At 41.9% G+C, this 25,137-nt stretch overlaps 1 protein-coding gene across 1 annotated transcript; it reads right to left on the reverse strand.

Annotated features, from left to right (window-relative positions):
- Nucleotides 1-1,081: 1,081 nt before the first annotated feature.
- OPRM1 (opioid receptor mu 1) lies at nt 1,082-22,629 on the reverse strand. The gene is made up of 4 exons (XM_059841955.1): nt 22,267-22,629; nt 8,345-8,697; nt 6,913-7,433; nt 1,082-1,856 (listed from the first exon to the last, which is right to left on the reverse strand). Exons 1-4 carry the CDS (start codon nt 22,584-22,586, stop codon nt 1,818-1,820), a joined length of 1,233 nt encoding a protein of 410 aa, XP_059697938.1. The 5' UTR covers nt 22,587-22,629; the 3' UTR covers nt 1,082-1,817.
- Nucleotides 22,630-25,137: the final 2,508 nt, after the last annotated feature.

Consider the following 25,137-nt stretch of genomic DNA (forward strand, 5'->3'; position numbering starts at 1 on the left):
TGTGTGGTGCAAAACAAGGTTTCAACTTCATGCAAGTGCCTATCTTATGTTGTTTAAAAATTAGATGCAAAACCTCTTAGAATGGTGATGACTCTGGTTTAAATTTTAATGATGGCTATGAGGTGATACAGCTAAACTAACACAAAATTAAACATAAATTCCTATGACCACACAGTCAAATTTTAAACAGAAAGAGAAAAAAAATAAGGCACTTCTGTTATATCTAGCTTCATATTCTGCTGATATATAGGCTACATATTTAGCTGCAACACAGTGATGAAACTCAAATAATTCTTTAATTTACAACTTGCAAGGATTCGGTCTTCAATCTTTATTATGCAGTCTATGGCAGAAACAAACAATTTCACATAATAACCTTATTGTTACACAGACTTTAACAATGAAAATAAGAAATATATTTTGGCTGCAGAAAGAAAAAAGCAAACAAACAAAAAACCCCCTGTTCCATATAGTTGTATTTCAGAATACACTTAAATTCATCGAAGTACAATTTTCCTCCAGTTAACTACTGATGATTTATTTACAGAGCAAGTAACAAACAATGTCTAGAAAATACCATTGAACCACAAATTATCCACATGGTTATTTCTAATCTTCATACTAGAAAACAGCTAAGAAGGCATTTGCTGCAGCACATTGTTTCTTCCTGAAATCTTAATGTTTTAGCAGCTAATACAAAATGCAGATGCAGATTGTATCATGTTAATTAGAAAAGCAAACATACTATGGGTTTGGTTAAGAAAAAGTAGATGTCTAGCAAATTGTTTTTTAAAATTTCTTTTTTCAAAAGGTCTAATGCATTAACTGCTCCAAGTACTTCACATAAGGGCTGTTGTTTTTTTACAAAGTGAAAATGCTGCTGACAGAGCAGCTGAAATCTGAGAAACTACTTGAAAGAGAAGACATCATTAGCCTGTGCAAGCTGTGACAGGCTTGTAGCTACATTTTTATTCACAAAGAAATTTATGTTAATCTATGCTATTTTGGGGATCATTTGACAATCAATAACAATGTAGAATACTTTCGTTTACTCATATCTTTTAGAAAAAATGATAGCTCATTGTTTTGATTTTTAAAGTATTTTTTCATTTATGTGAAATAGAAGCAGAAGATGAAGCTTGGAGGCTCTTTTTGGTTTGGTTTTTTTTTTTTTAATTGTTTTGGTTTGGTTTGCTTTTTTTGTTGGTTTTTTTTTTAAGGGATCATTGAAAAAAATTTTTCCTTTGAAACTGCAGACATGCAACCCTTGCAAGAGAAGACCTCTTGAACTAAAAATGTGTTGTTCTACATGACCTCATGAGACTTCAGCACGTAAATAACCTGCACAGAAAACACCTCTACAAATAAATTTTAAGAGTAAATAGAGTGTACCCAACAGTATTACAACTTCATACCCCATTATTTTCCATCCTTATTTTTTCAAACTATGGTTGTCTAGCCTTTGAATTTTTGTTTCCAACCTGTTTTAACACCACTGTAACTTACCAAGAGCATGTCAGGTTGCTACAGGCAGAGTAGCTTTGTTTTTAGACTAACGTATGTGCTCCTGGTAAACAGGATTGCTTTGAGCTGGAGCCGGGAAGGCCCCCACATCTCCTGGCTCTGCTCGCTGTTACATTTCATGCTTCTGTTACGTGCAATGCAGATGTGCTGCAGAAGCAATTTTTGACAGAGTGGAAAAGCAAGCACTTTCCTCTGTGGTATTTTTTTTTTGAGGGAAAGCAAATCCTACATGTTCCCACTAGCACACTGTGGCAGTGGCAACTGCTCTGAGAGCCATGCAGCAGGAGACCCTGTCACGGCAGTGGAGTAGTTTCAGCTTCTTGAAGTTCCAACTGAAAGGAAAGAAATTGCAAATACAATGAACAATTGCTTGATATCTTCCCACCCACAAGTTTGTGTGTGTGTGTTGTTTTTAGGAGGAATTTATTTCTCATTTGCAGCTACTGTTCTGATGTATAAAGCTGAGCACATAGCCCAGAGTAAGGCAAGACTGTGCTTTGTCTGAAGCAACAGAGGAAATGATCACAAAGAAACATTAGTAGGTCTGAAATTTGAATTACAATATACTTCATATCAAGCTAGTTGTTCTCTTTCTAGGGTTGAACTCTCTACGAATTTCATCAGCATGGAAAAATTTCACTCCCTCTCTGTATTCTTTCTGTAGCAGTTACAGGGGAATTCGTGCTTTACTTGAATACATTCTGTGTTCATATCAGAACAGTGTCTAACTTTTGGATTTTCAGTTACAGTCTGGTTTAAATTCTGCATGAGGTGGGCTTACATCAGCAAACAAACCCAACAATCCCTCAGCCCTGCGTGTCCACAGTCTCCAGACAAAATCCTACTTGCACGCAGGCACGGTAGCGTTACAGATGTTTGCATCAAGAAAACCTGCTTGCTGCATGGCACATCCTGAAAGGCTGCAACCCCTTTTTGCTCAGCAAATTTTGTACCAGAACCTGTTGAGAGCTGGGTGGGAGACACTGCAAATCAATGGATTTGAATGGAATAGAAAGCATGGACACAGATGGAGCCTGGAGATTCACAAAGAGCCCATGTCAATGCATACCAGCTACAAAAGAAGCCCAGTTTTAAGGATCTATTACAAATGTTTCATGGATGTCACTATCTCGCCAGAAAGGGGCTTTTAAAGAAACCAGTACTTTAAAACTGTTGTTGAAATACGGTATAATTCACAAAGGAGAAATATTAATTTTCTAAAAATACACAGGAAGGCCATTCTCTGTTAATACAGGTAGATGTGAATCCGCCAAGAAGCTGCCCAATTTGTTTCATGTTTCTGCAACAGGAATCACCAGCATTCCCCCCATTTGTTTGCAGTGGGTTGTATAGCACAAGGAAAATTAAGTAGTAAGAAAACACTTCCTTCATTCATTTAATCAAAGTCAAACTTTAAATTTTTCCTTGTTTTAACTTAAAACTTTTTCTTGAATCCAATATCCTTTTTATTTCTACATGTGGCTGCCAATCCTGGCAGTAAAGGCAAAGCTTTCAGGACTGAGCTTTTTGCTATTGAACGTATCTGAGGCTGCATTTTCAGCATATGGGGAGGATTTACAGTTTCCATTAGGGCATTTAGACATTTCAGTAGTTGACAAAAAAGCATCAGAAGCTAAAATTGAAAAGAAGAGTTACTCACTAAATAGTCCCAAAGATGTACCTATACATAATTTCCTTCATTTCTTGGATACATGCAGGTGAAGCTGTGATAAAAGCAGCTATAAAAATGGGTCACAAAGAAACTACTCCACTGAAACTAATTAAATTTCTCAGATTTTTATAATTATTAATAATCCAGTTCCCCAATTATTTAGGATTTTTAGTTATTAACACATAGATCCTAGCAAATACTTGGTTATCAGGGGAAAATAACTATCCATTGATTTTAAATTCAAAAAAATTAAACCTTCTTTTAATCTCAGAGATAAACTGATGCAGAGAGTCTCTGAGCATCTGAAGTAAAAGCCATTTCGATATTCTTGCCAAGATTTTGGTACGAATCAGTTAATGTCAACAACATCAAAACCCCTCAGGCATTTGCAAAAGCTGCTGTTTGGTCCTTCATCCTCCCCTGCCAATACCTGAATGCAGTTTTGCATGTCAAGCATTTTTCCCTCCCAGGATTGCATCACTCCTTCTCCATGCAAATGCACTCATCAGATTGCATAAACCCTCCTGAAAACTATAAGCACTTAATCTGGACATTTTTGGTAATGCCAAGGAGCCACAGAGTTGGCCCAAAGCCACTGTATTAACTCAGAATAATATGAATATTTATGATGTTTCCTGTTGGTGCTTTTGAACTGGTAGAAGACACTGTTCCTTCCAACAACTTCAATACTTAAGAGTGTCAACTCTAAAGCTTTTAAATGCTTTAAGAGTGTTAGGCCTTATGTGATTGAGCCTTGCAGCTCTCATTTAGCAGGAGAAAAGAATTCTCACTTGGCCAAAAAGCAACTTGTAGAACATCTGTTTCTTAGAAAATTGTATGAAATGTGCCAAGTACTACACAGCCTTGCAATTAGAGCTCATACCAAATGCTCTCCAAGGCCTTGTCTATACAAGAAAGAGCTTGTCAGTATACCTCAATCAATAGAAAAGCTAGACTTTCTTTTACAGAAATCACTAACCTGTAAAAAGAATACCCTGTCTATAGAATTTACAGAATCTCACTGTCTGAGCAAATATTGGTTTGTCTGGGGGTTTATTTTCTTTTTTCTTTCCTGAGAGTAAAAGCTGCATTCACTCTAGGGCCTTTTGTGTTTAAAATAATAATATAAAAAATATTAGGTATTACATTTTTAGTTACTATTCCAAAGAACATTTTTAGTGTAGATTAGTTCAACAATCTTTTCTCTCATTCTGATAAAAGCAGACATCAAAAAAGTCTCTTACAGCAATGTTTGCAGGAGAAAAAAAAAGATAAATTAGCTTTAATATTAAGCTTTGAACATGGCTTGCTATGAATGTATTCCATAGACATTGTGGAGAGTGAGAAAGATTGTACCAAATAGCTGCTGAGCTGAACTGCAAGGAGAAGGCCCAGGTCAGCATTCAGGAGCACATCTGGCATCAGCAGCTGCTACAGCAAGGACTGCAGGGATGGTGAGGGAAGGGGAGTGGGCCACTCCAGAGTCTTTCAAATACCTGAACATGCAAAGTCCCATCCACCCACCTAGGAGGGCCTGAGCTACCAAGTGCTGGCTTCTTCTCCCTGGCTCTGGGGAAAGCTGATGGTTAGTTGGTAGGAAGAGCTACCAAAGCAGTCAAACAATTTTTTCCAGCTCTGCATGGACCTTTTTTGTTCCAGATACATTGGCTCTTTGCTTCAGTTTCCATCCCTACTGCCTCACTTGGACCTCACTCCTTATGTTTCCCTCCCTCCTCAACATTCTTCCGCTCACCTCCCCTTCCCCTCAGCATCCTTCCCTTTCCTGCTCTTTACATGTGCTTGATTTCTTCACAACTAATTTATTTCATCACTATTCCCTGAAGGAAAGAAACAAACCCTAAGCAGCAAGGAACCCAACTACAGGACTAGCTTCCTCCTTATTGCCACTCTCAAGATCAGCTTGCTCCATCCCTGCCCCAGCAGGCTGTCTCTCTTGGTGGGGTAGGCTGAAGCATCTCTCTGGGAAACATCATCATCTACTCTGTGCTTGCTCAGTGCTCAGGGAAACAGATTTTATTTCACTCAGGCAGTACCTAGCACACATTAATCTTTTCTGTGGGTAGAAGTTTAGAAGGCTACAGCTCTCCTAGAAGTAATATAAAGATATACAACTAAATGTAGAAAATGGGTGCATACACACTGCACTCTATATAGCTAGAATTGTACTAGACAGAAATACAATCTTGCTGTCAGACACATGCACAAAATTGACTCCATTGAGGATTACAAATGCGTTATTAACAGATGAATGTAGTAATTTGCTACACCTAGTAAATACTACAATACATACACATATATATGTGCACCTATGCCAAGTTTGGCAGTTCTGCCTCACCACCAGACTGAGCAGGTGCTGATTTCACAGGCCACAGTTTGGCATGAATGAATCAGACACAGGTGAACAACACCAATTGCTGATGCTTAATAAAGCTTCTCATTTTAGCCCTTCTCCCTTTAGACTTCCCTCCTCTTTTGTGGTGCAATTACTGTTTAGTCTCCTTGGAGATGGGAATACTCTTATTTGGGCTATCTGGCAGCAGCTGAGTGTCACGTAGGCAGCTGCTTTCACAAGAAGCTGCTGAGTTCTGCACCTGGAGGAGGCAGCCAGCTTGTGGCTGAAGTGGCAGCACTGAGAAACTGTTGCATGAGCAACCTAAGTATATTGCTGAAAGGTGATACGGCAAGGAATGAACCAGGCTTATGCCTTTTGCTCCTATTTTTAAGGAATTACAGAGACAACTCAGACTTCTTTTAGTGCTTGCAATGTGTTTGAGTTACTTTCATGAATGTTAAGATTTTCTTTCCTGTTTTGCTGAGAGATGAGGCTTGGAAGATCTCAAGACTAAGCACAGGACCATGGATATTGAACATGTACAAAACAGCTTCTTTGCAAAAATGATGCAAAAATAGGCTGCATACAAAAACCACAAACAACTCTTGTTATTTGATGTGCCATAAAATCCCTACTTCTTAAAGGCTTTTTCTACATGGAAAAGGTATTTTCTTGGTATACCTGAAATGGCAAAATGGCATATTAGTATTTAACACGTGTGTATGTATTTTCATATCTATATATATTCATATCTATATATATCTATATATATATATAGATATACATATCTAACCCCACCTTATTCACCACATATAATTATCTGACACAAGAACTGCATGTAGACAAGCCTTGGCCTATCTCTTGCATGACTTTCAGGACAAGCAAGGCCAGGTAGGCCTTCTTTGTACATCAATCAAAGTGAACAAGGACAGTTTTTTATCTTTTTATTCACTGTTGCAATGGGAGAAGAAGAGAGATCTATATTCTGTCCCACTCCTGTCTCCATCAGCAGACAAAGAGTACGAACAGGGAAATCTGGGATTAATTTTCAACCTGTTGCAAACACCCTGCCAGGGAAACACTGTTTTTTTAATGTTCTTTGTACATGCATGCACGCTGGACCCAGTCACTCAAGGTACCCTTCAGAACCCTTGGCTTCTGAGCATCAAGCAAGGCAGAGAACAGCTTAGCACCATGCAGGACTGGGGTCTCTGTGTATGCATACACCAGTTTCAAATATAACCTTGAAAGTGTTCAGACCTTCCAAAAGCTACAAATCAGTGTAAGTGGTAACTTCAGAACACATGTCATCTCCAAGCGGGTGGCCTGGATCCAGAGATGACATCTCCACTGCTAGTCATACCTGGTGGTTAGTCCTATCCACAGTGTTGGCAGTGGAAGCATGGTCACGAGTGTTTTGTCGGACTCGGGTGGAGTTTTGCTGCTCAATGGTTGAGGAAGTGGGGATGCAGAACTCTCTGAAACACCTTTTGAAATTCTCATCTAGAAATGCATAAAGGACTGGATTAAGGCAGCTATTTGTATACCCTAGAGCAATACAGAAGTGCCAGGAGACAGTCTGGAAAGTAGTTTCTGGGATGTTGACCAGGGCTTTAATGATAACATAAATGTGGATGGGAGTCCAGCAGACAATAAACACTGCCACCACTACAAGAACCATCCTTGTGATTCTCCGCAGGTTCCTGTCCTTCTCTTTGGAGCCGGATAACATGCGAACGCTCTTCAGGCGTAAAATCATCAGCCCATAACACACCGTGATGATCAGCACTGGCATGATGAAGGCAAAGATGAACACACAGATTTTCAGGAGGTTCTCCCAGTACCAAGCAGGGTGGGAGAATGTAAGGGTGCAGTCAATTGAGCCTGAGGAAAAGGAAAACAGCAGAGAAGAACATTCATGTCAGTTTTTCATTTGCTTTTCTTTAATCCTTTCTTTAATTAAATATCATAGGCAAATATATGAAGACTTTACACCTAAGTAAACATGTAAAATGAAGCAATCTGTGACCTGTCATTTGCACAAACACTGGTAGGATAGAGTGCATGAAGAACGAGTTAGGAAAACAAAACCAAATTAACATGTTCTCTTTTGCATATTGTAGTTTGGAATTTAATGTATACTAAACAAGGAAAAGAGTTGAATTGTCATATATGCTTAAACTTTGACTGATTTTCACTTTCAATACAGATATGGTGAAAGGAAAGATTGTTAAGCCACCATATGTGTTGAGAGTTTGGGCATTTCAGGGCAACGGGGAAGAGAATGGCACGACACTTGTTAACTATGCACTATGGAGGGTCTGCATTTGTGCTGACATGCTGTCACTGCCCCTTTATGGAAGGTCTTGGAGCACCAGTGGTCCAGAACGTGCTCTCTGCTCTGTATCATGTCCTGCTAGACAGGGTGTAACATTTCCAGCTTCCCAGTGGGAGTATCCTGGGTAAAGCACAGGCTCCTGTGCTGAGGGGCAGTGCAGAACTGCCTCACAGCAGAAGTCAGGCAGGCACAGATGCTTTTCCAAACACTACAGTAACTGAGTGGGGCAGAAAGACTTGCATGGACCCACTGAAGGAGCTGGAGCTGCTTGCTGTAAAACACAGATCACATGCACTGCTTGTCCAATCAACTACAGAGAGATGCAAAATTGTCAAATGGGCTCATTTGCACTGATTAGAGGTCAGAGGTTAATTCAACGCCTCTACACTACAGTGAAACCATGCAGAAAGGAGTCTAAATGTAGAGTACTCAATTTAGGAAAGAAAGCCAGACTTACCATGCCTGTATTTAGTAGTTGCCATGAACATAACTGGCAGGCCAATGGCAGAGGAAAGAATCCAGTTGCAGACATTGACAATTTTGGCATTTCGGGGCGTGCGGAAATCAAGGGCCTTAACTGGGTGGCAAACAGCCACGTAGCGATCCACACTCATGGTGCAGAGTGTGAAGATACTGGTGAACATATTGTAGTAGTCTATGGAGATAACAATCTTACAGAGGATGGTACCGAATGGCCAGGTTCCCATCAAGTAATTCACACTCTGGAACGGCAGAGTACTTGTTGCTAGGGCATCTGCCAATGCAAGATTGAAAATATAGATGTTGGTGGCAGTCTTCATTTTCGTGTACCTAGGGAAAAAAATTGGCAGAGCGTGTGAATGACCACAAATGACATTGTTAAATAAAACTGAATTCAGTGCATCATCTATAAGAAGCTTCTGTAAAATAATGTGCTAGATACTGTCAAAGATCACATTTCCTGCTTTTAAAGAAATGACCACACTATGATTCACCTCCATGTTGGCAGTTCAGAGAGATATCAGCTAAAGGATATAAGGAAAAAAAGATTAATTTAACTTGTGCAGAAGGAAAAAGATGCACATAGAAGAAACAATATTATAGATGCTAACGAATTGAGAAGATAAAAAATTATATGTTTGCAGATCAGATACTGTACAACATGCATAGATTTTCTGTACCTGCTGATGTCATGCCAAATATCATAAGTATGTTCTGTAGAAATAGAAAATTCATTTCTACGTTGTGAAGTACATGCTGTACTTTTGCAGTGGTACAAAAAAAGTTTCAATTTAAGTAATGTTTCTGGCTATGCTGCCCTGATTGCTGCTGAGGTTGCTGGGCCCTGTGGCTGCTGGGATTTTGGGGGGCCAGATGGCTTGCTCTTTTGATGAAACTTCCTTCCATTTCTGCAAAACTAATAAGAAGAGTGTTTGATCAAATATTTTACAAATTATAGAGTGCTTTTCAAGAGGAATAGCTCATTTCAAAAGACCTATCGGGGAACCTGCTAGGGAAAGCAAAATGTAAAATACATAATTTTGTGGGTTTTATCTCTCTGAGCTAGATTTCTTCAGAACATGAGTCAGTTGCAAAAAATCCCAATGAAAGGATTATGTAGGGAATGCACACTTGGAACTTTTCTTTGGTAGGGTGTGCAGAAATGCAGACTTCACGTTGAATGGACCTAGAAAGCTTTTATGATGAACATTTGAAGTCATTGGTACTGGATCTGTTCTCTCATTATTATCACTGTGCATGAGAAGATACTAACAATCCTAATTTCAATTTAGGGTGGTTTTTAAAACAGATTTTCAAGAAGATACAAACGCTATCTTGACTGCTGCCTTGAGAAAGTATGATTTGAATATGATACTTTCAAGTTGTAAATAAACTCCGTACTCTCAAAGTCCTGTAAAAACTTCTCTTACTCCATTTATATAGCAAGTTTGTAACTAACATAGGAGGAGGTAGATGATGCAAGCGTCTACAACTCTCTCTTCTGGAAATTGGGGAAAATGTATAGGATTGCAATGTGGGAGAGGTACACAATAAAAGTTACAGCTCTAAAAACTGTTTGGAAGGAGAAGAAAATATTTCTCAGGCAATTTGCTGGAGAATCTTTCAGATGAGAATGAAAGCAGCAACTTTCTGCTTTTAATACTACCCAGTACTAAGCCCTGTGGTTTGTCAAAATGAATATCTCTCCAAAGATCTGAGATATCCAGGAGTAGCTGAAGGTTTGTCCAGAGCTGACCTGAAAGTTTGATTGTGTTGTGAGCAGACATATCCAGCTTGCTCCCACCTGATCTGCTCAGGCTGGGACAGCGACAGAGGGGCAGTGATTCTCAGCTCTGCACAAACAGGCAAGGGTGACGAGGATTCTGTGCCCTCACCTGGGCTGCTGATCCCTGCTCAGACCTTAGATGACTGCCTGCCTTCTTCACAGCTGGACAAGAAAGCACACTTGGGAATGCTGCTCAGTGCTGCTGCCATCACAGGTGATTCTGGGACAGGTCTGTCTGGAGAGCGCATTGTCAGGTAACAGTGACAGTGCTTTGCCAGCAGTAATTAAAGCCACTATGATTTAAAAGGAATGCTTGATACAGCAAAAAAAGCCCAAACCATCAACCAATATGTAAATGACTTTCAGGTTAGCATGACAGAGGATGGAGAGAAAAACACTCTGAATAAACAGAATAAAGTTTCTTCACTGGGCATGGGCCTTATCTCACTTAAATGCTACATATTTTTCAGTTTTCAGCAATCTAATTTTCAATGCCAGTTTAAGTTTTAAAAGTTCTTGGACTTGCTTTGCTTAATGGCCTCTGTAGACCATTAGAGAAAGGTTTTGCTTGATGTACTCTGCAATGTTTGTACTTCTAATCATGCTGTTCTTACAATGAATAGAAGCAGAACTCTTACGGTGAAATAGAAAGTATTTACCTCCACCTGCTGCCTAGTCAACAAAAGCCTATTGAAATTTACAATATTCTTTTCAGTGAATTCTATGGGCATTTCTCTGTATGAAGTATTTAAAGATTTTATAAGGGGCTTATTTCTGCAAGGTACATTTTGCAAAACATGTATTTTTCTAAATTAGTAGATTATCAGTGTTCCCAGGATTATTTTTTTGGCATGAACAAATAAATACCAAAGCACTTGATTAAACATAATTTTAACAGCATGAAAAGTAACAGCCAATCAAAATGAAGCTTTTCAAAGTCTTGAACTTAGCTGCTATTATACTTTTTGCTAAGGTATCAGTCTACCTATTTGAACAAGCAGAACAAACATTTCCATTATCCAGACACAGATGTTTATGTGATTCTATTTCTACAGTTGAGAGGGACTTAGTAATACCAAACTTTATAATGCAATACCAAAATTTATAAAAGCTCTCTAAGATACTGTTTTCACACTTTCATTCAAATTTACTAGAGAATTTAAAACTTAACAGACACGTACACAAAAAAATCTTAATTGCAAACTCATAAAAATCTGAATACTGATATTTAGATTACAATGAAATTTCAGTGTCTAAGTCAACAGGTGGATTAAATTCTGCACAACAAAGAGCAAGGCTCCAAGTGAAGACAGAAGTTGGCTTTGGGTACACTTACTTTTATTTTACAACTCTACAATGAAAAGACTAATAGAATATGATGAATTGGGGGCTTTTTGTGAATATTTAGCGCAATACTTGGTATATGTCCAAATTAATTATGCTCATTATAATACTGGCACCTACTAGTATACCCCTTCTCATTCCTCAGTGCAGGTTTTGTATCATAAAATATCTCTTCATGAACTGTTGTTTTGCTGCTAATAGTAGTCAATAAATCAGGTTTACAACAGTAAGAATACACTTTATGTCTAATTTTTTAGGGAAAGCTCAGCCTGTCTTTACGTTCAGTCCTACAAAGTTTTAAAGTAGACTTCAAGTTTGAAGACCTGAGCTGTACAGGTCCACTCAACTGACATTTGCTTGGAATAAGAAAAAGCAATGGAGAAAAGAGTGAGAATTCAGCTCAGATAGTCACCATGTCCTAGCATTCAAGGATTAATAGAAAGTCTTGAAATGGACCCCTCAGCTGTCTGCCCACAGGCCACTAGTAGTTTGTAAACCAAATAAAACTTTCACCAGATTAACCTCAGAGAGACTCTGTCTCCCAAGGGTAACAGCACCTTCCCTTCCACTTCTCTTGCAACCGGAGAGATGTGAGCATGTTTGTGACTCTGCAAAGACACCTGCCACAGCCCTGTTTCTGGCCTGTCCACTCCAACAGTTTAATTACCACCTTCAAATATATCTTAAGGGTCTCTTCTTTTAAGCTTCTTAAAATTTAATGAAATCTTTAGTTTGCATCATACCTTATTCAATCCTCACAGAGTTTTTATACTGCTATTGTGGTCTATGCAACTAATGTAGTCATGTCCCTACTGCTCCCTGGTCAAGTGGTTTATATCCATGTGGATTGTTGAGATAACCCCTCCTCCAAAGCCTTCTGCTCTTCTGGATCAGATCAGCTTTACATCATCCTTGGACCTTGCACTGAGCTGGTGCAAAGAAGCTAGAGAGGTCCACATTTAGCTCAGTGTAATACAGAGTATTATTATTATTATTATTAATAACAAGACCAACAACAACAAAAATATTAACGATAAATTATTATTATATTATAATAATAATTATTATTAATGATAATGATGCAGCTCAGAATAATACATAACATTACAAATTAATTTGAAAAATTTCCTCTCTGAATAACATCAATGAGGAGGAAAGCAGAAAGTCTTTTTCACTTAGGAAATGGGCCGGTCGATGACAGACTGGTAATAATTACTTTCAGCAACACGAAGGCATGCAAGGCCTTGCCAACAGAATGCTAATTTGGAGACAATGACTAATTCAAGATCTGTGTTTAAGTTCAGCACAAAATACATGAAAAACTGGACAAAATCACTGGAGATTCACTGCAGAAAGCAGTCACTCTCAAAAATGGTTTGGTTGCTGAAAGAAACAACAGCCAATAGTCAGGTCTTGCAAACAGATAACCTGACATAACTCTTCTTGATGCTGGAGATTAGGTTAGCATTTCAATTCATGTTCTTCTTGCATAAATGACTTGTTAAACAAATGAATAATCATTATGTGCATACATTAGATTAGCTGAGGTTGCCTTGGGTGAGAAGATTAAAAACATGTGAAGTATGCCTAGTTGAATCAATTTAATTTTTTTTTCCCCCATGACTGTTCTGGTGCACCTTGTATATGCAACTCAAAAACAGTAGGAAAAAGGGAGTTTTTGGCATGTTTTCTTGAGACATCAGGTACTTTCAATTTTTCTTGAGCCCTTAAAGCTTTGAACAAATTCATGATATACTCAAGGTGGTCTGTAAAAACCTGAAAAATGTTTCTGTCTGCCAATCCAGTTTTAATATTTAACACTGAAATGAAGTCTCTCAAGCCACATTCTGGAAAGTACCTTTGAGCTGAAGGGCCTCAAATTATGGACTTTACTGACATCCATCTAATTTATTATCCTTTTCTTCTCACAGTAATTGGTCTCCACAGAGTGAAAGACCCTTACTATATCTCAGCCACAGCTGAGATGTGTGCTGTGGCAGGGTGTAACCTATTAAAGTTTTGAAGTCATATATTCTGGATAGGTCTGGCCTTCCTGTCTGTGAGCACATGATTTAATTACCTAGAAAAATTAAGTCTTTGATTTTTCTATTAATGAGACTCCTGAATGCTTTTTCCTTAAGCCATTTAATTTCATCTCTGGCTACAAGCACCATAAATTTTGTGCACAGCCCTGATAGGTTATTAGGAAGTAAGGCCACCCAGATTGGAAGTGCCATCTTGTGGTTAACAACCTCTGCATCCTTTTGATGTATATTCTACTAAAGAGAGCTTATAAAAGGCTGTAATTTAAATGTAGCAAGTGAGTGAACCAAACCAACAACAAATTGAAAAACTAAACAAAATCTTAAGCAGGTATAATAGAGCTGAAAGCATTCACACTTGGTTGCAATGAAATTGTGCAGTTTGCATCACATTCAATTACTTCCCGCACCCATCCTGAGTTTGGGGGTAAAGGCTGAAATGGGGGCGTGAGGAAGCTTTTGCTGCCTTTAAGAAAGACAGAAGCAGTTGCTGCTTCCTCCTGCTGAAGTCTTGCATCCTGACTCCCAGCACAGCGCTACCCAGTCACTGCTGTGACCTGTCATGGTGGTTTAATTAGAGATGAGAAATACTAGGCATCACTTAGGTGTCAAGGCATGACATCCTGAGGGAGTGCAGCAAATCTTAAGATCACAGAGATTAGTTATTTGACATACTCGGTCATACTTCACACACATTGCTCTGGAGCAGCTTTCTCTCTTTCCTTCACTCACTGGCAAGGGGTGTCCATTTTCTGAAGGAGTCTGAGTGTGTATGTGGTCAGTGTGGCCCTGAGCACAGGGCAGGGAACTGCTGCACTGTAGCTGCTTCAGTTGCTGCCTCTTTTCTCCCTAGCAATTTGTTTTCCCACTGCTTTGTCACTTTATTCTCCTCCATGGTACAAACGAGATTTGGCCAGAATGTCACCAAAGTTTACTTCCCTCGGGTTACCTTGTTAGCATCCTTGACTTCCCAGCTTATCCCATCCTCTCATCAGGACAGTGCCAAGGCACGTGCAGAACCAGCAGGATTTGCTTACAGGATGCAGGAGAAGCAAGAAGAGCACATCACCTCCTGGGAAGTAGCACCAGCTCAGGGCCATTTTTCTTGTACTCAGAACCCATCAGGAATTTATCTCATACCTCAGCCTTGGGAGAGGGTGAGCTAAACAAAAGCCCTTTAGGTAGAGTCACCTTTAGTCTTCAGTGCCAGTCTTTTGGGAAATGATGGGGAGTTGTGAGGGCATCTGATTCATCCTGTTTTCCTGTGATGGACTTTGGACTAAAAATGACTTGCTGCTGTCTTTGTGGCTCTTCCCGATTTTATTTTTTGGCTACAGAAAGGCATAATATAGAAGTTTTCTTTCTGCTATTTAGTTTAAGCCAGTGAGTTTTGTCCCTACACAGAGAAAATAAAACAAGCTTTCCCCAGACATCATAAAAAGCTACTTAATGATAAAAAACAAATGACAGTAATAAGTATGCTTCAGTGCCCAAACAGTCATCTGCTGGTACACTTCATTCCCTTCCAGCCTAGTTGAACAGGGGGAAAATTACCTGCCAATTAGTTCAGAACTTAATCTGGCCTGTTTGTTAAACCACTTTTATTTGAGTCTCTGTTTGCCTGGGGCTGAGGCATATATGGGTCTACAATAAAGGTCATTGCTTTCATGGTTATTGTGTTATCTCTCTGAAATAAATCAATGGTGCTAAAAAGGCTAACTTCAATATATTTCCATCATCCAGCAGCAGGTGCTTATTGTTGAAGGTTTTGCTTTGCTAGGAGGACATATAAAGGAAAAGTGTCAGTATATTCAATTTGACTTTTTCCCCTCTGCCTTCAGGGAAGTGTGACTGAGAGTAAAACTGCTGACTATGCCTCCGATAACAGATAATGTGGTGACATTTTCCTAGAGGGGACAAGTTATCAGCTACTTGGTTTCCAGGTGCTGGTACCCTACTCCTGATCTGTAGACTGACCACCTGAGATAAGGACTGTACATGAAATATCCCTGGTCAGCAGGGAAGCTGGCAGGGAAGCCTTTGAAGACAGTTTTAGCTCCAGTAGACGTGAGATCCCTAAAGGTGTGGCAGGGAGCAGCAGGTAAGCAATGCCCCTGGTCAGAGGGTAGCAGGGAGGTGGCATGGGGCTGGAGGCCAGGCCAGGCTCTGTACAGACCAAAGTAACACCAGGTATACAAAGGATGGCCTCTTGCATGCAGGAGATTGGGATCTTCTGGTGAAGCTGTAAAGGAGTGACAGAGGTGAGACAAAGGAATTAGAGAGAATAAACGTGGAGGAAGGTTTGCCTATGATATGGGGAGAAGGGGAAAGCAGGCAATGGTAGAAGCTGGCATGAGAGGAAGAAGGAGCACAGCTATGTGTTATGTGAGAAGACCAAATCAAAAGTACTGGAAATCATGGACTCAGTCTCTACATGACAAGGGTGAGATTCTGTCTGAAACTGGCTCTGAGGGAGTTCCCAAGACTACAATCTTATGAGAGTGAATTGGCTCCTTAGATGATTTTTGTATAGGGGCAGCACATCCCAGGGCTGAAGATTAGCACTGTGACAACTGCTGCTCCCTGTCCCCACTTAAAAAAGAGATTTTACTCAGTTGGAACTGCTCCACACAACACAACAAGGAGGAGATGTTCCATTTTACACAAACATTTTTGTTCTGAAGTTTTATTCTTGATCTGAGATACAAGATCTTATAGCTGATAATTGAACACTTCTCAGTAAGAAGGTGGAAAAATCTATTTCATGTCCTTCACAGTTATTTGATTAGCTGTGGTGCATCATCCCTACCCTTTTTCATCATGTAAATTCAAAGGGAAATATAAATAAAATTTAGAAGTGTTTAACATTAAATGAATGAATGAGAATGCTTATCACAGCTTGGCTAAGCTGTGGAACTCCTTGATAGTGAACATCATTAAAAGGACTAGAGGTCTTTGAAAGATAATTATAATATTCCCACTTTCAACACCATAAACCCAAACTGCATGATATAAACCAAGGAAGACACAGATGGTTATAAAAATAGCTTTCTTTGAGATTGTCTTAAACACAACAATTCAGAAAATAGCTGCTTTTGGATTTTTTAAAAACATAGTTACAAGAGTGGATTTGTATTTTGAAGAGAATTATCAAACATTTAAAACTTGTTTTCACTTGGAATCATAATGAAAATAAATAATTTTTTGAAAATGCATGTCAATGAAGATCTCTACAACAACCATCTTAGAACATCTAAGCTTAAAAATAACCAAACTGGAATCCCTAAAAATGCTTCACATGTTTGTTTTGAAGCAACTTTGTTCAGTAGTGGCAATCTTTGTGACCTTTTTCTTCCAATCTTATTTTTGATCCTCATTTTTTTGGAGAGTACTGCATGTTAGAAATGTCCACAAAAAGCTACTGAATAAATGCTGATGCAAAGTGCATCTCAGAAACTCTCTGCAGTCTAAAAGTCTATTAGAAGGATACTCTCACAGTTTTGCCCCTGTTTTTTTCCACTCTGTGACACCAGCTGCTGACTATGGCTAGAAAAGAGGCTAGTAAGGTAAGTTATGATTTTGTGACATTTGGACTTGCACCATGTTATGTTTGAGATTTTTGTAAATATGTCACCTTTTGATCTAGAAAAGTTATAAAAGCCTATCCACAGTGTTCAGCAAAAGTTGTGCTCAATGATTTGGGAAAACACTCTAAATGAAAATGAAATAAAGCAGTACTTCAGAATTATGTTAGCTAAATAGCTCATTAGTCATTAGCTTGCTAGTAATTATGTAATGTAGGCAACATGTGCATACAGTATTTTCTACCCTTACCGAAGCCTTGAAAAGTTGGTAACTTTGGATTATTTTCATAAAGAAATTTAAAAAAAATGAGGAAGTGTTTAATACTATTTTTTCATGGGAGCCATTACCATAATGTCACTCCAGGAAAAGTACAGTGGGATCAAACAGCTTTTTAAAGGCAAACTGAGTGAGAAGGGTTGTTTCCTGCCCAGAACTGCCTGGTGGTAGGCACTAGCAGAGCCAGAGGGTCTGTGCACCTGGGCCTGGCACGCTGTCCTGTGTGCAGCAGTTCACTGGGACTGGGGCCAGGCACAGGGTCTGGAGATGAGTCTGGGGCTGCAGAGCTCTCACTCATCCCTCAGGTGTCTCTGCTTCCTCAGTGAGATGGGTGTTACCGCCAGGTTGCAGCCTCATGTATTTTTGGTCAAATTTTCATCATGTCTGTAAAAACATAATTAAAAAAAAAAAGAATATAAAGGTATACATTCCATTTTATCTGTCTGCTTTCCTGCATCTTGGGAGCTGCTTGCTAGTTAAACATTTACCCACTAGCAAAGATTGGTAAACTCTGTCACAAACAGTATGCAAACAGGGACACCTGCCTTTCTGTAAGGCAGGATGCTGAGGGTTACCCCCTTACTGTGCTGCTGATTTAATTCAGCTCCTCTGCTGCTCCTGCCCAAGAATGCTCCCTCAGTTCTGTCCCCAGGTCTCCTCTGGCTGGTGCTGTGAGCTGTATTAATTCATAATTGACATGACTGGATAAGGCTGCTGAGGCTTTCAGCTCTTAGCATGGGGGCGGAATCTTTGCAGCCAGTGGAAGAGGCAGGACACCCACACAAAGCAATGCTGTGCAAATGCAGAGAGGTTCACGAGGCTGTGGACAGGAAAGAAAAGCAGGAATTTTATGCACTTCTTGGTTTCTAAGCTCCCTGATCTGTGCTGCTACAAAAGATGCTGAAGGTCACCTTACATACAGCATCCATAACATCATGTCACCTTGCAAAGAACCTATTTTTTAGAAACATGTGTTTTGCTTCACCCACTTTCAAGCTTGAGATAATTTCCAGATTTCAACTTTAAGTCTGTTCTACTTAATAAAACAGTTTTTCTGAATTGTGAGTGAACTCAGCTGAACTAGAGTTTTCAGTGCTGCACAGTCTTTCCAGATTAGATGACCCTTCAGCCACAGCTCATTTTTTTCAAAACACTATTAAGAGGCTGTTTTGAGACATGGAAAGATTTCTCTTAATTTCAGAGAAAGGATTTCTTTGACTTCTTTCCCTGTTTGTCTTTTTTTTCTTTCTTTCTTTAAAGCAGTGTAATCATTTACTCAATGAAACAAGACATTTCCTTCCTCTGCAAAGGATTGCGGAGAACCTGAGACCACTTTGTTTATGGTATATGAAAAATTTATAGCAAAACAAATGAGGAATCACTCTGAACTTGAGTGACTTCAGTGGTTGTTGGTGGAATTACATTTCTCCCGGAGCATTTGGATTGTGGAGGACTGGGGCCTCTGTGAGCTATTCCTCTCTTCCAGACCTGCAATGCTTAAGATTTTCATCTAGGCTCTACTGCAGCTTTCTAGTATATTGCCTTAATTCCACGTCATATTCTTGTTTCCACTCTAATTGTGAGACTAATATCCCACCGACTCGATGAGAAAGCCGGAAAAGCCTTTGGATTACTGTGTAAATTAATTCTGTGCCACATGGTACTAATTGCACACTGTCTTCTTGTACTCCACAGCAGGTAGAAGTAGCATTTGCTGTTGATATAGCCATAATGACATTGTATTCATATTAGTAATTTACACTTACACATGAGGAAAACAGATAATAAAAATTATCTATAGATTTTTTTTCAGATTACAGGAAATTCATGGCTAGCAGTAAAACCTATTAAACTACTACTGCTGTCACTTGAAGGCATTTTTTGGTACTTGAGAAAGGGAACACTTCAGTGTTAGTAACAGGAGGTTAAGCCTCTCATACTACATATAAAACATGTAAATGTTAATTCAAGGATGAAAGCATTCAGCTGAACAGGAACCATCTGGAAGGACGAGGAGGGTGGATGATAACACATTAATTATAACGTAATGTGTATAAATCGGAAATCTTGGAATGCATTTGGTCAGTCTGCTTTGCACGAAGAGCCTTCTTTTCACATTGATAATCATTTCTAACTCCTTCATGGATGTATCTGCTTTCTGACCTCTGTTTGCCCCAGCAGAGAGAGCAGGGTGGCATTGTCAAGTGATAATGATAGTTCCCTGTCAGGCCAGCACTCGCACAGCTCTGGCTCCAAACCCCTGGATTTGCCTTGTGTGGAAAAATTTTAAGAGCAATAATGTTTAGAAGAATGATGTAATTATTTTAAAACTATTTCCAAAGAAACCAAGCATGAGATGCTGGCATGCAGTACACTTGATCTGAAGTCACTGTTGCTTTCACTGGGGCTGGACTCTGAAGGGTGAGTAGGACAGTTTCAAACATCTAAGCACCTACCTCCCAACTCCTAGTGTTTTCAAGACAAACTAGGCACCAATATTAATCAAAAAATCCTAATTTTTACTAGCTTCAATTCCTCTCACAATTAATTTGAAGTTCAGTGTTTTGTTCTTCCTGAGCGGGCATTATGGGGAAGGCAATTAAAGAAGGGGAGTTTTATATGATGACAAATTCAATCCAGTGAAACTTTGGGCTCTTACATGTAGTTGGATGCAAGGAGGCATGAATGTGAGCACACTTCATCATATTCTATGATTTGAAACACTTTCAAGCCTAGTATAGCTTGCAGCAGGAACTAAATCACTAAGTTCCATCTTGCTGACCAGATACACTACTCGTGCAGAGAAGCACAGAAAGGGAATTTATTTTTATGCTGCTTAAGCCACAGATCCTATTCAGCTATTAGCATGTAAAGTCCTTGTCATCCCAATTGCTAAACAGCTGTGGTGCTAACTGGGAAGGAATTCTGTCATACCAAAAGCTGTTCTTGCACAGGAGATGTGGGGTTTGCCCTAAAATTCCTGGTGGTTTTGGACAAGCCACTTAATTTGTGTTTTCTTCTGTAAAATGAAAATATATTTTTATTTTCTCCGATTGCTTCTGGCTTTTGTTTGTAAGCTGTCATCTCAGGGAAAGATGCTTTCTTTAGATAGGAATCTAAATACAAGTGCCTCATTAGATTTGGCTTTGTGGTGCAAGTGTAATTCAATTAATTACTGTAAGAAATATGAACCTAGTAAGGGTTATGCCCAGGATAATAAATACATAATTTCAGGGACAAGCTGCGGCATATTTCTCTGCTGACAGCTATCCTGTCTCTGTTACACTGTGCATCTGCTTTTCCTCCCAGAGGAATGCATTCAACACCGCTACGGTGATTGCAGTCATGCCCCCACCAGAAGCCTTTCTGCAGATGTATCCTCACACAGACAGCTTGAGTTTCAGACTGACCAAAACCACAAGACAGAAGACAATCTCCCCAGCTCTGTGCATGCAGCCTCTAAAGCACATTTAAACCCACAAGGCTTCTGAATTGCTCTAGTCCGAACCACGGATGGATATCACTTGTGTTCCCACTAGGTCTACGAGATGCACAGCTTTTGCAGTGACATCCCGAACACGTGCCGCATCCTCCATCCTGCTGCAACCCCCCACCGTGACCGGGACCCTCACCCCCGGCTTTCCACAGCTGGCACTGCTTGCGCTGCCCCCACGCACCACAAAGCCGCCCGCGGCCGCTGGTTTGCCAGTGATGCCAAGAGACAACCCCGGCTCCTGCGGCCCCGACTCCTAGGGGAGCACAGAGCTCAAAGGGAGAACGGACGCTCCAGACGTGGGGGAAAATGGAAGTGCTGGGGCTGCCTCGATAGGAACGGAGCGCGCCCCGGGGCCACCCCTATCTCCCCCCTTAAAAGCGCCCGCTGGGCTCTCCAGGGCTCAAGGGATGCTTGGTTTGGGAACGACGAGCAGCCACGAAGGGAGATGAGCTCGGTTGACCCCGTCCTGTCGCGCCCCGCCGTCCCGCTCCCGTCCCATCGCTCCCGGGAGGTGGCAGTGTTCCCCTACGGAAGCCACCTGCCCAGCTCCGCTGCCAGGCCGGCAAGGGAGCCTCTTTCATCTCCCTCTCACTCGTTTTCCGCTCATTTACGGGCAATGGATTTATCGCGCGTGATCTGGTCTGTAACAGCCCCACTGGGGGCTTTTCCCTTTGCGGGCGAGAAAGTTGCGAAGTGCCGCAGCACAACTGGAACGCCGGGATTACAGAAAGTGCTCGCGATCACGGCATACGTATTTAGACGTGTATACGCATGTATGCCTATATACATATATAAATGTATTTCACTATACACATATAGATCTAGACATGAGCCAGAGGATCTCCAAACACGGCCACAGAGAAGCAGTGCCATTTACATTTTGTTCGTGCATTTGGAAGAGGTGGGTGGAAAGACAAGTGGATGCGTACCGGCTATCCGTGCACCACCCCGTACCCGTATACGCTCACAGGCAGTGGCTACAGTTCCTTTAAATCCTCGCTCCTTAGGGGACAAGTCCGGGATTCAGGCCCTGTTTGCCAGAGCCGCTCGCAGAGGCGAGTAGCTCCGAGGGTCCTTAGAACATCCTCGGACGTGCAGCGGTTTCTGACGGACCGGACGCCCCTCACTGCTCCACCCCAAGTTTCTCTTCCACCGTCACCCGCTCCGGCTCTTTATCAAAAACCTCCTTCCCTTTCCCGCGGGGGCCGGCGCCCGTCCGCAACCCCAGCGCGCCCCTTTGCGCGCTGCCCGGCGGAGGGGGACCGCAGCATCCCCGCCGGAACACCGTCCAGCATCCCGGCTCCGGGCGGCGGGGTTCCGCCCCGACGGCAGCGGCCGTGGGCTGCGGGGCGGGGCAGGGCGGCACTCACCTGACGATGACATACATGACCAAGAAGTTGCCGAAGAGCCCCACGACGCAGACCACGGAGTAGAGGGCCATGATGGCGATGGCGGTGACCACGGAGGGGCCGCCGCCCGCGGGAGCGCAGGGCCCGCCGCCGCCCGCGCTGCCATTGCCGCCGGCGCAGGGCTCCGAGCGGTTCCAGCCCAGCGCCGCCGAGGCGTTGCCCCAGGCCGGGCAGGGCGGCCCGGGCGGGCGGCAGGCGGAGGCGTTGGCGGCGAACGGGACCTCCAGGGCGCCGGCGAGGAGCGGCGCGGACCCGTTGCCCAGCAGGTAGGCGACAGCCATGGCGCGCAGCGGCCTCAGCGCGGCCACCCGCTCCCCGCGCCCGAGGGACGCCCGGCGCGCCGCGCTGCTGCCGCGGTGTCGGCGAGGCGACGGCACCCGCCCGCCCCGACGGCGCGCCCCGCCGCTGGGTGCGGGCACATGTGTGCGGCGGGCGGGGCGGGCCCGGAGGAGGGGCCGTGTCCGCAGGAGCGGCGGGAGCCGCCTCCCCTCGCCCGCTGCCCGCCGCCGCTCCTCCCCGGCCGGCGGGACGCGGTGGCGGCCGCCCCCAGCGGCGAACGGGGCGCACCTGCTGGGGGCGGCGGGCGGCGTGCTGGCGAGTTCGCCTCCCCTGCGGGTGGCACTTGAAGGCCCAGCGGCACAGGCATCAGTGGCAAACACCGTAAAGAGAGAACCGGGGGAGATTGACTTGGCGAGATAAAGGCCGGTGCAGAGAGGAGATCAGTGAGCGACTAATTATCGTAGTGAGACAGGGATCTTGGCAAAACGATGTCCTCAGTGATTATAGAGATAACAGAACCTTGTAATAAAATGTGACGAACTTTACGGCAACACTTTGGGAGGGATGGTTGTGAACAGAATTGTCCTTTAGAAATTACTCGGATCTCATGGATCCTCAGGATTTCCAGAGGACCTTCTATTCAGAGCTCCAAGGATGTTCTCTCCTAGGTGTTGATGTGATTGTTATCAGATGTGATAACACAGATAAGAACGACATCAAAACCGTTCTCGAGCCGTATACTCATTGTTACTGGGTGCTTAATTTGCACACCGTTTGTTTTCACCGGCACCTTTCCCTGATCAGTTGTTCCAAATGAGTACAGAGGTGCAGGACTGCCTGATGGCTGATTATTAGGACTTAGCTCATTTACTGTCTCACTAATGAAATCAGAAGAGATCCCAGGTAAGGCAGAAAAAATATCTCCTGGTGAACAGGAAGGTGACAGAGTAGCAGTGATTGCTCCCGCTGCCTCATCATGGATGCGCACTTATTCTGCTCACCCTCTGCAGAGCACCTCCCGCTATTTCAAGAGTGGTAATGACAAAAGTGGAGTAGAAGCAGGTAGCAACCTAAGAGAAAGATGCAGAATCCCTGGCATTTTAGTATAAGGGTTACCCATGTGCTTGTGCCACAAGCAGTGGGAACCAGTGCTGCTCAGGGCAGGTAACAGTGGTGGAATTGACCACACACTCTTTCGATGTATATCTGATAATTTGTGCGGAGGAAGAAGAGGGAATGGGAAAGGGGTATCACTGGACTTTGAGAGGGATACAGATATGGAGAATTTCTATTTCTTTTTTCATTCTAAAGTGAAATGGAAGGAGAAGAACAAGTAAGCTATTAATGGGCACTTTCAGTAGATAGCATGTATTGCTTCATGGCCACAGATAGTATTTTCAGCATTGTTCATTGGGTAGGAGAGAGCCCATTTAGCATTGCATGTAGGATGAGTTTTAGAATAGGAGTTATTTTTGTCTCAGGAAAAAGCTGTGGACAAGGGGAAATGAAAGCAAGAACTCAGATTTTACGTGGTCAGAGACACTGCTTCTTTATCCCCTGTTGGAGTATAGAATGTACAAAGAGCAGGAGGAAAAAGGCTTTAAAACTGGGCTTTTCTCAGAGACTTTCATCTCTGGGTGTGTGCACAGAGTGTGGGAACCTCTCTCTGTGCTTGCCCTTTGTTGCACCAAAGCCATCAGAAGAGTTTAAGCTAAGCCGCAAGTACACAATTAGTATTTAGCCCTTTGAACACAACTGTGCCTGGCTGTGGAAGGAATGGGGAAGATGGGGAGCAAAAATCAAGGCTGCAAGGAGATCCACTCCATATCTTGTGTCATAGACAGATTTGTATCATCCTCATTGTCAGAAGGCTCTTTTGTGCATTAAAAATGACAGAAAAATTACATTAAAATGTCTTAAAAAACCCTCTTAAAAACAGATGCCCAGGTAAATTGAATGCTATATGCAAGTCTTTATGACTGCTCACAGAAAAGTGATTACACACAAAAAAAAAAATTATGCCCAAATAAATCAACCTTTTGGCAGGTGCAGATGAAAACTTAGGATGCAGAGAGGGCTGGCAAAAAGTCCTGGGAGTTGAGCCTGTTTAAGACAGGCCTCATTAAGCAAAATTTCAAGGTAGGGGAATGATAGTTAAATGCAAGTGTTATTTCACAAGGACATAGGCAAAGTGAAATAAATGTTTAGAATAATGCTTTCAGATGGTAAATATAATTTTGGGTGTAATAATATGTGAGACCCTTTCTTCAAATAATTTCAGATAATATAGGACTGTGTAGCCAAGATTGTGGTCAAAGGGTGTTTGTGAAGTGGCAGACCAGTAATTCCTTCTTGTTGGTAGTAGTTCAGATTTTTCCTCCTTCATAGAAAAGAAGCAGTGTCAGTCATTTGCATTGTTTCTGTATTCACAGATCACCTGTGCCTCCTTTCTAGATTTTGATAGTGACTCTACAGATAAGGGCAATCTGCAGAGTGGCAAATACTATATGCATTAGCTGAAAATAAGTACTTTAACTTTCATCATCTCTGGGT

This window comes from Haemorhous mexicanus, chromosome 3, assembly GCF_027477595.1.
Source record: "Haemorhous mexicanus isolate bHaeMex1 chromosome 3, bHaeMex1.pri, whole genome shotgun sequence".
NCBI classification, from domain to species: Eukaryota; Metazoa; Chordata; class Aves; order Passeriformes; family Fringillidae; genus Haemorhous; species Haemorhous mexicanus.

Bases quoted from the DNA above. Each gene is read 5' to 3' on its own strand.
- OPRM1 (XM_059841955.1), bottom strand. From the start codon at position 22,586: ATGGCTGTCGCCTACCTGCTGGGCAACGGGTCCGCGCCGCTCCTCGCC. The intron at 8,698-22,266 runs GTGAGTGCCGCC...TTTTTTCCCTAG, and splicing joins GTCATGTATGTCATCGTCAG to GTACACGAAAATGAAGACTG. The intron at 1,857-6,912 runs GTATGACTAGCA...CTTTCCTTTCAG, and splicing joins TGGATAGGACTAACCACCAG to TTGGAACTTCAAGAAGCTGA.